The sequence below is a fragment of the Mytilus edulis genome, unplaced genomic scaffold, assembly GCF_963676685.1.
Source record: "Mytilus edulis unplaced genomic scaffold, xbMytEdul2.2 SCAFFOLD_2125, whole genome shotgun sequence".
Classification (NCBI taxonomy): domain Eukaryota; kingdom Metazoa; phylum Mollusca; class Bivalvia; order Mytilida; family Mytilidae; genus Mytilus; species Mytilus edulis.
The window spans coordinates 1-13,433 of record NW_027268475.1 but is presented as its reverse complement, the minus strand read 5'-3'; the positions used below and the strand labels follow the sequence as shown (position 1 = coordinate 13,433).

Sequence of the window (13,433 nt, the reverse complement as noted above, 5' to 3'; positions counted from 1 at the left end):
TTTAAAGCTTAGTCATAGCATACCTTAAAGTTTTAATGTTTTTTTTTATCATTTACCAATAAGCACAGAATTTTTCAGTCTCCCATGTACGTATATACTAGCAGGCTATGTTTGTGTGTGTCGTTAAGTTGCTGTCATTTCAATATGAAAATAAGGAGATGTGGTAGGACGTCCAATGAGACAACTATCCACCATAGTTCAAAGGAAGTGGATGTAAGCAATTATAGACAACTGTATATATGATCTTCAAAAATGAGAGAAAAAACCTATACCGTGAACCTACAATTCACGCGATACCTTTTATCAGAGAAATAACTTTTTCTTACTTTTTGTACCACTGTCCGTCCATCCATCCTTGTTTCTGTTCATCACAGTAGTCACGTGTGACGTCACTGTATTGTTTCGGGTTTATTCACCTCGCGTGCTGTGGAAAGATTAAAATGACATAGCAAAGATACAGTCAAGTCGTCGCACACTAAATAACAGAGAGAAAAAAGAAGAGAAAAAACACAGGACAACCATTTGAAAGAAACATAGAAACAAGTAGGTGCATTTATTTTATACACGAGTAAAACAAAGATGAAATTCGAAAGGTAGAGAATAGTGAAATTTGCATAATAAATCGCAGGTAATAAAATGACAAAATAATTGCAGAACTGTTAAAGGTTGAACAAAAACCTCCATACTTTAGAGTTTCCTTTTAACTTTTAATACACAATATTATTGTAGTAATTTTGACAAGTAATAAATAAAAAAATAAATAAATAACAGACAAACGTCACTGCATTCATTTGCTACTAATCTGATTTTTACGATACGTTATACATCTTTTGTATTATGTACATTTTAACAGTTTATTTATATAGTACTGAAAAAAAGTACTGAGTTTAATTTTAGAGTTACCTCCCCATTGACTAGTTGATATGAAATAGAGAGCCAACCTTTGACTTTGCTTACGTGTAGAAAAAGTCCAACAAAAAATGTCAGTCAAGTTGAATACGAAGAAGAAGAGAGAAATGGAAAAACTCACATAATGACAAAAATGATTTTTCGGTTGAAGGTTAGCTGTGTGATTTTGACCCCCTTCCCCCTAAAAAAAAGAGCACAATAAAACCCTAGCATGACTTCCTATTTTCGTAGATTGTCACTCTAACGAAAACTGAATAGAAAAAGTTATATTCAGTTCAAATAAGTGCGTGAAAATACACTGATATAACTTTAATGGTGCCTAACTACACAAAATATATCCAAAAAAAAAAACAAACCCAGCTGCATACTTAGGTGTTAGAAATAGTATAGTCATAAGGAGTGAAATAAAACAAACAATGGAAATAATGTGACCCCAAAAAATATTTCAGAGACCAGTGCAAAGTTCAGAGAAAAGTAAAGAAAAGGGTAGGGCTCAGCTAGATTTAGTTTGATAACTAATGTACAACAATTGTAGATTCTTTTTGAATAAATTGGGTAGCCCTTAAAAGGGCTTTTGGTGGCTGAATAGCCTCTGCAGACTGAAGTCTGGAACAGTTTACTTCTTCTTTGGGGTCTTCTTGGCTTTTGGTTTGGCTGCCTTCTTTTTTGCTGGTGACTTGGCTGCTGGCTTCTTTGGCTTGGCTGCTTTCTTTGCTGCTGGTTTTTTTGCCTTTGGTTTGGCAGCCTTTTTTTCTCCAGCTGGTTTCTTTGCTGCTGGCTTCTTCTTCTTGGGTGTGCTCTTTGCCTTCTTAGGCTTGGCGGCCTTAGGTTTGGCTGCTTTCTTTGCCTTTGCTGGCTTCTTTTTAACTACTTTAGCCTCTCCAATTCTGAAAGATCCGGATGCTCCAGTTCCCTTGGACTGCTTCAAACTGTTGTTCTTAACTCCGGCTCTGAGTGCAAGTTTTAAATGAGCATTTACTGACTTGGCATCTTTTCCGACGTTGAAGTTGGCCATGATGTACTTCAGAATTGCTTGCCTTGAAGAACCTCCACGTTCTTTCAAAGCGGCGATGGCTTTTCCAATCATCTCGCTGTATTTAGGATGTGCGGAAGGCTTCTTTGGCTTGGCTGCTGCCTTTTTCTTTGGTGATTTAGCTGGTGCTACTGCTGGTGCTGCTGTTGCGTCTGCCATTTTGAATGATTCAAAATATTATCCTTTACGAAGTTTATACTACGAATAACGATTTGAAAATAACGCCATTCCAGGCCTCGTTTATTTATAACAGACGAACGCGGACCTCGACGAAGACACCCTTAAAAATAACTTGTAAAATCCATTACGCGATCTCGGTAAAATGATTATGTGCTTCTTCGAAGACTTTTATGATAATTTATAGTATAATTCTATCAAAAACATTCACATATAGCATACCAAATTGCTCAACAGTCATTAATCTTGCATGTTAGATAAACTGTGTATTTTTCGATGTACACAGTAAAAAGATATTAATAGTTAAAGTAGAACCGACTGAATTGTCTTCGCAGGTATGTTGACAGAAAATTTACGAGTTTTTCTCATTACACAAATATTCTATCGTCGTAAAATTGTACAGAGGAAGAAAAATCATTTCTCTTTAGGTTTCTTTCCGTTTTTATTCACTGGAAGCATGTTCCTCCTCGTAATAAGTTTGTTTCCAGCTAGAGGGAAACACACAAAAAGTTCACGCGCCATTGTTTAATTGCAGATTTTTACTAAAACTTCAAATAACATTTTTATTCAACCCGAGCGAAATTTCGCAAACATTCAAGAGTCGAATGAACAAACCCAATATCTAGAATACGAATTTGAAACATCTTTTTATTTAATCTAGCGTTGGGAACTTTTCAGAGAGCGACTTTGTATTCAGTGGATCTGAGGCACTGAACAACTGTTCTGTATGATGCGTCTTCGCTTTTATTTCCATTTGCATGTACAATTTGCGCACTTTCAAGTCAAAAACTCGAATATGTCTTATCGAATATACCATATTTTTCAGCAAAATATATTTCATTAATTTTATTATCAATAACCGATGATCTGAGCTCAAAGTGGCCTGGCCGCCTGAAAGTTTCGATACAAACAAAACAAAAACAAAACACGAAGATTTTTGTAGTTTTATAATTCGACAGTGGTACATATCATTTGTATCTTAATTGACAATTACAAAAGTTATTTATTTCCCCTCAAAAAGGGGAATGTGTGTCACAGTGAAGACTCTGGCTATACATATGCATTATACCTATATAAGCTATGCAAGTGAAACCAGAACCGGTAAAGGGTGAAGCAGCATCCCGTGACACGGACGATTAAAAAGAGACAGAAGGACAAAAACACATCAGTGTGAACCATTGGACTTTGGGCAAAACATTTTCCCACTGCATTTAACTAAACCTCCAGCCCCCCCCCCCTTTTTCAAAAAAAAAAAAAAAAAATATCCGGACAAAAAAGGGGGGATATATTATCAATGAATTGTATTTGGACTAAAAATATTTGTAAACTATTGCAACAGTAAAAACAGATTTAATGTAAAAAGAATCAAAAACCAAGATTGAAACGAAGAAAAAATAAATTAAAATAAAATAATGGTTCTCTTTTAAAGACATATATTAGCATAGCGTTTAATGGATGTTAGTACAAGTTCTAATATATTGTGTGTGTGCTTTTCTTCTTCATTAAGGCCAAATAAAAAAAAAAAAATATGTGTGTTTCCTACTCCCTATCTACCTTATATTTAAAGCTTAGTCATAGCATACCTTAAAGTTTTAATGTTTTTTTTTATCATTTACCAATAAGCACAGAATTTTTCAGTCTCCCATGTACGTATATACTAGCAGGCTATGTTTGTGTGTGTCGTTAAGTTGCTGTCATTTCAATATGAAAATAAGGAGATGTGGTAGGACGTCCAATGAGACAACTATCCACCATAGTTCAAAGGAAGTGGATGTAAGCAATTATAGACAACTGTATATATGATCTTCAAAAATGAGAGAAAAAACCTATACCGTGAACCTACAATTCACGCGATACCTTTTATCAGAGAAATAACTTTTTCTTACTTTTTGTACCACTGTCCGTCCATCCATCCTTGTTTCTGTTCATCACAGTAGTCACGTGTGACGTCACTGTATTGTTTCGGGTTTATTCACCTCGCGTGCTGTGGAAAGATTAAAATGACATAGCAAAGATACAGTCAAGTCGTCGCACACTAAATAACAGAGAGAAAAAAGAAGAGAAAAAACACAGGACAACCATTTGAAAGAAACATAGAAACAAGTAGGTGCATTTATTTTATACACGAGTAAAACAAAGATGAAATTCGAAAGGTAGAGAATAGTGAAATTTGCATAATAAATCGCAGGTAATAAAATGACAAAATAATTGCAGAACTGTTAAAGGTTGAACAAAAACCTCCATACTTTAGAGTTTCCTTTTAACTTTTAATACACAATATTATTGTAGTAATTTTGACAAGTAATAAATAAAAAAATAAATAAATAACAGACAAACGTCACTGCATTCATTTGCTACTAATCTGATTTTTACGATACGTTATACATCTTTTGTATTATGTACATTTTAACAGTTTATTTATATAGTACTGAAAAAAAGTACTGAGTTTAATTTTAGAGTTACCTCCCCATTGACTAGTTGATATGAAATAGAGAGCCAACCTTTGACTTTGCTTACGTGTAGAAAAAGTCCAACAAAAAATGTCAGTCAAGTTGAATACGAAGAAGAAGAGAGAAATGGAAAAACTCACATAATGACAAAAATGATTTTTCGGTTGAAGGTTAGCTGTGTGATTTTGACCCCCTTCCCCCTAAAAAAAAGAGCACAATAAAACCCTAGCATGACTTCCTATTTTCGTAGATTGTCACTCTAACGAAAACTGAATAGAAAAAGTTATATTCAGTTCAAATAAGTGCGTGAAAATACACTGATATAACTTTAATGGTGCCTAACTACACAAAATATATCCAAAAAAAAAAACAAACCCAGCTGCATACTTAGGTGTTAGAAATAGTATAGTCATAAGGAGTGAAATAAAACAAACAATGGAAATAATGTGACCCCAAAAAATATTTCAGAGACCAGTGCAAAGTTCAGAGAAAAGTAAAGAAAAGGGTAGGGCTCAGCTAGATTTAGTTTGATAACTAATGTACAACAATTGTAGATTCTTTTTGAATAAATTGGGTAGCCCTTAAAAGGGCTTTTGGTGGCTGAATAGCCTCTGCAGACTGAAGTCTGGAACAGTTTACTTCTTCTTTGGGGTCTTCTTGGCTTTTGGTTTGGCTGCCTTCTTTTTTGCTGGTGACTTGGCTGCTGGCTTCTTTGGCTTGGCTGCTTTCTTTGCTGCTGGTTTTTTTGCCTTTGGTTTGGCAGCCTTTTTTTCTCCAGCTGGTTTCTTTGCTGCTGGCTTCTTCTTCTTGGGTGTGCTCTTTGCCTTCTTAGGCTTGGCGGCCTTAGGTTTGGCTGCTTTCTTTGCCTTTGCTGGCTTCTTTTTAACTACTTTAGCCTCTCCAATTCTGAAAGATCCGGATGCTCCAGTTCCCTTGGACTGCTTCAAACTGTTGTTCTTAACTCCGGCTCTGAGTGCAAGTTTTAAATGAGCATTTACTGACTTGGCATCTTTTCCGACGTTGAAGTTGGCCATGATGTACTTCAGAATTGCTTGCCTTGAAGAACCTCCACGTTCTTTCAAAGCGGCGATGGCTTTTCCAATCATCTCGCTGTATTTAGGATGTGCGGAAGGCTTCTTTGGCTTGGCTGCTGCCTTTTTCTTTGGTGATTTAGCTGGTGCTACTGCTGGTGCTGCTGTTGCGTCTGCCATTTTGAATGATTCAAAATATTATCCTTTACGAAGTTTATACTACGAATAACGATTTGAAAATAACGCCATTCCAGGCCTCGTTTATTTATAACAGACGAACGCGGACCTCGACGAAGACACCCTTAAAAATAACTTGTAAAATCCATTACGCGATCTCGGTAAAATGATTATGTGCTTCTTCGAAGACTTTTATGATAATTTATAGTATAATTCTATCAAAAACATTCACATATAGCATACCAAATTGCTCAACAGTCATTAATCTTGCATGTTAGATAAACTGTGTATTTTTCGATGTACACAGTAAAAAGATATTAATAGTTAAAGTAGAACCGACTGAATTGTCTTCGCAGGTATGTTGACAGAAAATTTACGAGTTTTTCTCATTACACAAATATTCTATCGTCGTAAAATTGTACAGAGGAAGAAAAATCATTTCTCTTTAGGTTTCTTTCCGTTTTTATTCACTGGAAGCATGTTCCTCCTCGTAATAAGTTTGTTTCCAGCTAGAGGGAAACACACAAAAAGTTCACGCGCCATTGTTTAATTGCAGATTTTTACTAAAACTTCAAATAACATTTTTATTCAACCCGAGCGAAATTTCGCAAACATTCAAGAGTCGAATGAACAAACCCAATATCTAGAATACGAATTTGAAACATCTTTTTATTTAATCTAGCGTTGGGAACTTTTCAGAGAGCGACTTTGTATTCAGTGGATCTGAGGCACTGAACAACTGTTCTGTATGATGCGTCTTCGCTTTTATTTCCATTTGCATGTACAATTTGCGCACTTTCAAGTCAAAAACTCGAATATGTCTTATCGAATATACCATATTTTTCAGCAAAATATATTTCATTAATTTTATTATCAATAACCGATGATCTGAGCTCAAAGTGGCCTGGCCGCCTGAAAGTTTCGATACAAACAAAACAAAAACAAAACACGAAGATTTTTGTAGTTTTATAATTCGACAGTGGTACATATCATTTGTATCTTAATTGACAATTACAAAAGTTATTTATTTCCCCTCAAAAAGGGGAATGTGTGTCACAGTGAAGACTCTGGCTATACATATGCATTATACCTATATAAGCTATGCAAGTGAAACCAGAACCGGTAAAGGGTGAAGCAGCATCCCGTGACACGGACGATTAAAAAGAGACAGAAGGACAAAAACACATCAGTGTGAACCATTGGACTTTGGGCAAAACATTTTCCCACTGCATTTAACTAAACCTCCAGCCCCCCCCCCCCTTTTTCAAAAAAAAAAAAAAAAAATATCCGGACAAAAAAGGGGGGATATATTATCAATGAATTGTATTTGGACTAAAAATATTTGTAAACTATTGCAACAGTAAAAACAGATTTAATGTAAAAAGAATCAAAAACCAAGATTGAAACGAAGAAAAAATAAATTAAAATAAAATAATGGTTCTCTTTTAAAGACATATATTAGCATAGCGTTTAATGGATGTTAGTACAAGTTCTAATATATTGTGTGTGTGCTTTTCTTCTTCATTAAGGCCAAATAAAAAAAAAAAAATATGTGTGTTTCCTACTCCCTATCTACCTTATATTTAAAGCTTAGTCATAGCATACCTTAAAGTTTTAATGTTTTTTTTTATCATTTACCAATAAGCACAGAATTTTTCAGTCTCCCATGTACGTATATACTAGCAGGCTATGTTTGTGTGTGTCGTTAAGTTGCTGTCATTTCAATATGAAAATAAGGAGATGTGGTAGGACGTCCAATGAGACAACTATCCACCATAGTTCAAAGGAAGTGGATGTAAGCAATTATAGACAACTGTATATATGATCTTCAAAAATGAGAGAAAAAACCTATACCGTGAACCTACAATTCACGCGATACCTTTTATCAGAGAAATAACTTTTTCTTACTTTTTGTACCACTGTCCGTCCATCCATCCTTGTTTCTGTTCATCACAGTAGTCACGTGTGACGTCACTGTATTGTTTCGGGTTTATTCACCTCGCGTGCTGTGGAAAGATTAAAATGACATAGCAAAGATACAGTCAAGTCGTCGCACACTAAATAACAGAGAGAAAAAAGAAGAGAAAAAACACAGGACAACCATTTGAAAGAAACATAGAAACAAGTAGGTGCATTTATTTTATACACGAGTAAAACAAAGATGAAATTCGAAAGGTAGAGAATAGTGAAATTTGCATAATAAATCGCAGGTAATAAAATGACAAAATAATTGCAGAACTGTTAAAGGTTGAACAAAAACCTCCATACTTTAGAGTTTCCTTTTAACTTTTAATACACAATATTATTGTAGTAATTTTGACAAGTAATAAATAAAAAAATAAATAAATAACAGACAAACGTCACTGCATTCATTTGCTACTAATCTGATTTTTACGATACGTTATACATCTTTTGTATTATGTACATTTTAACAGTTTATTTATATAGTACTGAAAAAAAGTACTGAGTTTAATTTTAGAGTTACCTCCCCATTGACTAGTTGATATGAAATAGAGAGCCAACCTTTGACTTTGCTTACGTGTAGAAAAAGTCCAACAAAAAATGTCAGTCAAGTTGAATACGAAGAAGAAGAGAGAAATGGAAAAACTCACATAATGACAAAAATGATTTTTCGGTTGAAGGTTAGCTGTGTGATTTTGACCCCCTTCCCCCTAAAAAAAAGAGCACAATAAAACCCTAGCATGACTTCCTATTTTCGTAGATTGTCACTCTAACGAAAACTGAATAGAAAAAGTTATATTCAGTTCAAATAAGTGCGTGAAAATACACTGATATAACTTTAATGGTGCCTAACTACACAAAATATATCCAAAAAAAAAAACAAACCCAGCTGCATACTTAGGTGTTAGAAATAGTATAGTCATAAGGAGTGAAATAAAACAAACAATGGAAATAATGTGACCCCAAAAAATATTTCAGAGACCAGTGCAAAGTTCAGAGAAAAGTAAAGAAAAGGGTAGGGCTCAGCTAGATTTAGTTTGATAACTAATGTACAACAATTGTAGATTCTTTTTGAATAAATTGGGTAGCCCTTAAAAGGGCTTTTGGTGGCTGAATAGCCTCTGCAGACTGAAGTCTGGAACAGTTTACTTCTTCTTTGGGGTCTTCTTGGCTTTTGGTTTGGCTGCCTTCTTTTTTGCTGGTGACTTGGCTGCTGGCTTCTTTGGCTTGGCTGCTTTCTTTGCTGCTGGTTTTTTTGCCTTTGGTTTGGCAGCCTTTTTTTCTCCAGCTGGTTTCTTTGCTGCTGGCTTCTTCTTCTTGGGTGTGCTCTTTGCCTTCTTAGGCTTGGCGGCCTTAGGTTTGGCTGCTTTCTTTGCCTTTGCTGGCTTCTTTTTAACTACTTTAGCCTCTCCAATTCTGAAAGATCCGGATGCTCCAGTTCCCTTGGACTGCTTCAAACTGTTGTTCTTAACTCCGGCTCTGAGTGCAAGTTTTAAATGAGCATTTACTGACTTGGCATCTTTTCCGACGTTGAAGTTGGCCATGATGTACTTCAGAATTGCTTGCCTTGAAGAACCTCCACGTTCTTTCAAAGCGGCGATGGCTTTTCCAATCATCTCGCTGTATTTAGGATGTGCGGAAGGCTTCTTTGGCTTGGCTGCTGCCTTTTTCTTTGGTGATTTAGCTGGTGCTACTGCTGGTGCTGCTGTTGCGTCTGCCATTTTGAATGATTCAAAATATTATCCTTTACGAAGTTTATACTACGAATAACGATTTGAAAATAACGCCATTCCAGGCCTCGTTTATTTATAACAGACGAACGCGGACCTCGACGAAGACACCCTTAAAAATAACTTGTAAAATCCATTACGCGATCTCGGTAAAATGATTATGTGCTTCTTCGAAGACTTTTATGATAATTTATAGTATAATTCTATCAAAAACATTCACATATAGCATACCAAATTGCTCAACAGTCATTAATCTTGCATGTTAGATAAACTGTGTATTTTTCGATGTACACAGTAAAAAGATATTAATAGTTAAAGTAGAACCGACTGAATTGTCTTCGCAGGTATGTTGACAGAAAATTTACGAGTTTTTCTCATTACACAAATATTCTATCGTCGTAAAATTGTACAGAGGAAGAAAAATCATTTCTCTTTAGGTTTCTTTCCGTTTTTATTCACTGGAAGCATGTTCCTCCTCGTAATAAGTTTGTTTCCAGCTAGAGGGAAACACACAAAAAGTTCACGCGCCATTGTTTAATTGCAGATTTTTACTAAAACTTCAAATAACATTTTTATTCAACCCGAGCGAAATTTCGCAAACATTCAAGAGTCGAATGAACAAACCCAATATCTAGAATACGAATTTGAAACATCTTTTTATTTAATCTAGCGTTGGGAACTTTTCAGAGAGCGACTTTGTATTCAGTGGATCTGAGGCACTGAACAACTGTTCTGTATGATGCGTCTTCGCTTTTATTTCCATTTGCATGTACAATTTGCGCACTTTCAAGTCAAAAACTCGAATATGTCTTATCGAATATACCATATTTTTCAGCAAAATATATTTCATTAATTTTATTATCAATAACCGATGATCTGAGCTCAAAGTGGCCTGGCCGCCTGAAAGTTTCGATACAAACAAAACAAAAACAAAACACGAAGATTTTTGTAGTTTTATAATTCGACAGTGGTACATATCATTTGTATCTTAATTGACAATTACAAAAGTTATTTATTTCCCCTCAAAAAGGGGAATGTGTGTCACAGTGAAGACTCTGGCTATACATATGCATTATACCTATATAAGCTATGCAAGTGAAACCAGAACCGGTAAAGGGTGAAGCAGCATCCCGTGACACGGACGATTAAAAAGAGACAGAAGGACAAAAACACATCAGTGTGAACCATTGGACTTTGGGCAAAACATTTTCCCACTGCATTTAACTAAACCTCCAGCCCCCCCCCCCTTTTTCAAAAAAAAAAAAAAAAAATATCCGGACAAAAAAGGGGGGATATATTATCAATGAATTGTATTTGGACTAAAAATATTTGTAAACTATTGCAACAGTAAAAACAGATTTAATGTAAAAAGAATCAAAAACCAAGATTGAAACGAAGAAAAAATAAATTAAAATAAAATAATGGTTCTCTTTTAAAGACATATATTAGCATAGCGTTTAATGGATGTTAGTACAAGTTCTAATATATTGTGTGTGTGCTTTTCTTCTTCATTAAGGCCAAATAAAAAAAAAAAAATATGTGTGTTTCCTACTCCCTATCTACCTTATATTTAAAGCTTAGTCATAGCATACCTTAAAGTTTTAATGTTTTTTTTTATCATTTACCAATAAGCACAGAATTTTTCAGTCTCCCATGTACGTATATACTAGCAGGCTATGTTTGTGTGTGTCGTTAAGTTGCTGTCATTTCAATATGAAAATAAGGAGATGTGGTAGGACGTCCAATGAGACAACTATCCACCATAGTTCAAAGGAAGTGGATGTAAGCAATTATAGACAACTGTATATATGATCTTCAAAAATGAGAGAAAAAACCTATACCGTGAACCTACAATTCACGCGATACCTTTTATCAGAGAAATAACTTTTTCTTACTTTTTGTACCACTGTCCGTCCATCCATCCTTGTTTCTGTTCATCACAGTAGTCACGTGTGACGTCACTGTATTGTTTCGGGTTTATTCACCTCGCGTGCTGTGGAAAGATTAAAATGACATAGCAAAGATACAGTCAAGTCGTCGCACACTAAATAACAGAGAGAAAAAAGAAGAGAAAAAACACAGGACAACCATTTGAAAGAAACATAGAAACAAGTAGGTGCATTTATTTTATACACGAGTAAAACAAAGATGAAATTCGAAAGGTAGAGAATAGTGAAATTTGCATAATAAATCGCAGGTAATAAAATGACAAAATAATTGCAGAACTGTTAAAGGTTGAACAAAAACCTCCATACTTTAGAGTTTCCTTTTAACTTTTAATACACAATATTATTGTAGTAATTTTGACAAGTAATAAATAAAAAAATAAATAAATAACAGACAAACGTCACTGCATTCATTTGCTACTAATCTGATTTTTACGATACGTTATACATCTTTTGTATTATGTACATTTTAACAGTTTATTTATATAGTACTGAAAAAAAGTACTGAGTTTAATTTTAGAGTTACCTCCCCATTGACTAGTTGATATGAAATAGAGAGCCAACCTTTGACTTTGCTTACGTGTAGAAAAAGTCCAACAAAAAATGTCAGTCAAGTTGAATACGAAGAAGAAGAGAGAAATGGAAAAACTCACATAATGACAAAAATGATTTTTCGGTTGAAGGTTAGCTGTGTGATTTTGACCCCCTTCCCCCTAAAAAAAAGAGCACAATAAAACCCTAGCATGACTTCCTATTTTCGTAGATTGTCACTCTAACGAAAACTGAATAGAAAAAGTTATATTCAGTTCAAATAAGTGCGTGAAAATACACTGATATAACTTTAATGGTGCCTAACTACACAAAATATATCCAAAAAAAAAAACAAACCCAGCTGCATACTTAGGTGTTAGAAATAGTATAGTCATAAGGAGTGAAATAAAACAAACAATGGAAATAATGTGACCCCAAAAAATATTTCAGAGACCAGTGCAAAGTTCAGAGAAAAGTAAAGAAAAGGGTAGGGCTCAGCTAGATTTAGTTTGATAACTAATGTACAACAATTGTAGATTCTTTTTGAATAAATTGGGTAGCCCTTAAAAGGGCTTTTGGTGGCTGAATAGCCTCTGCAGACTGAAGTCTGGAACAGTTTACTTCTTCTTTGGGGTCTTCTTGGCTTTTGGTTTGGCTGCCTTCTTTTTTGCTGGTGACTTGGCTGCTGGCTTCTTTGGCTTGGCTGCTTTCTTTGCTGCTGGTTTTTTTGCCTTTGGTTTGGCAGCCTTTTTTTCTCCAGCTGGTTTCTTTGCTGCTGGCTTCTTCTTCTTGGGTGTGCTCTTTGCCTTCTTAGGCTTGGCGGCCTTAGGTTTGGCTGCTTTCTTTGCCTTTGCTGGCTTCTTTTTAACTACTTTAGCCTCTCCAATTCTGAAAGATCCGGATGCTCCAGTTCCCTTGGACTGCTTCAAACTGTTGTTCTTAACTCCGGCTCTGAGTGCAAGTTTTAAATGAGCATTTACTGACTTGGCATCTTTTCCGACGTTGAAGTTGGCCATGATGTACTTCAGAATTGCTTGCCTTGAAGAACCTCCACGTTCTTTCAAAGCGGCGATGGCTTTTCCAATCATCTCGCTGTATTTAGGATGTGCGGAAGGCTTCTTTGGCTTGGCTGCTGCCTTTTTCTTTGGTGATTTAGCTGGTGCTACTGCTGGTGCTGCTGTTGCGTCTGCCATTTTGAATGATTCAAAATATTATCCTTTACGAAGTTTATACTACGAATAACGATTTGAAAATAACGCCATTCCAGGCCTCGTTTATTTATAACAGACGAACGCGGACCTCGACGAAGACACCCTTAAAAATAACTTGTAAAATCCATTACGCGATCTCGGTAAAATGATTATGTGCTTCTTCGAAGACTTTTATGATAATTTATAGTATAATTCTATCAAAAACATTCACATATAGCATACCAAATTGCTCAACAGTCATTAATCTTGCATGTTAGATAAACTGTGTATTTTTCG

General features: G+C 35.2%; 4 protein-coding genes across 4 annotated transcripts; all 4 read right to left on the bottom strand.

Moving 5' to 3' along the window:
• Nucleotides 1-1,446: 1,446 nt before the first annotated feature.
• On the bottom strand, nt 1,447-2,101 carry LOC139507562 (histone H1-delta-like). The gene has a single exon (XM_071295792.1). It carries the CDS (start codon nt 2,099-2,101, stop codon nt 1,526-1,528), a length of 576 nt encoding a protein of 191 aa, XP_071151893.1. The 3' UTR covers nt 1,447-1,525.
• A 3,024-nt stretch (nt 2,102-5,125) lies between these two features.
• LOC139507563 (histone H1-delta-like) lies at nt 5,126-5,780 on the bottom strand. Its single transcript, XM_071295793.1, has one exon. It carries the CDS (start codon nt 5,778-5,780, stop codon nt 5,205-5,207), a length of 576 nt encoding a protein of 191 aa, XP_071151894.1. The 3' UTR covers nt 5,126-5,204.
• A 3,025-nt stretch (nt 5,781-8,805) lies between these two features.
• LOC139507564 (histone H1-delta-like) lies at nt 8,806-9,460 on the bottom strand. Its single transcript, XM_071295794.1, has one exon. The coding sequence runs from the start codon at nt 9,458-9,460 to the stop codon at nt 8,885-8,887; it is 576 nt and encodes a 191-aa protein (XP_071151895.1). The 3' UTR covers nt 8,806-8,884.
• Nucleotides 9,461-12,484: 3,024 nt separating this feature from the next.
• On the bottom strand, nt 12,485-13,139 carry LOC139507565 (histone H1-delta-like). Its single transcript, XM_071295795.1, has one exon. It carries the CDS (start codon nt 13,137-13,139, stop codon nt 12,564-12,566), a length of 576 nt encoding a protein of 191 aa, XP_071151896.1. The 3' UTR covers nt 12,485-12,563.
• Between the last annotated feature and the right edge of the window lie 294 nt (nt 13,140-13,433).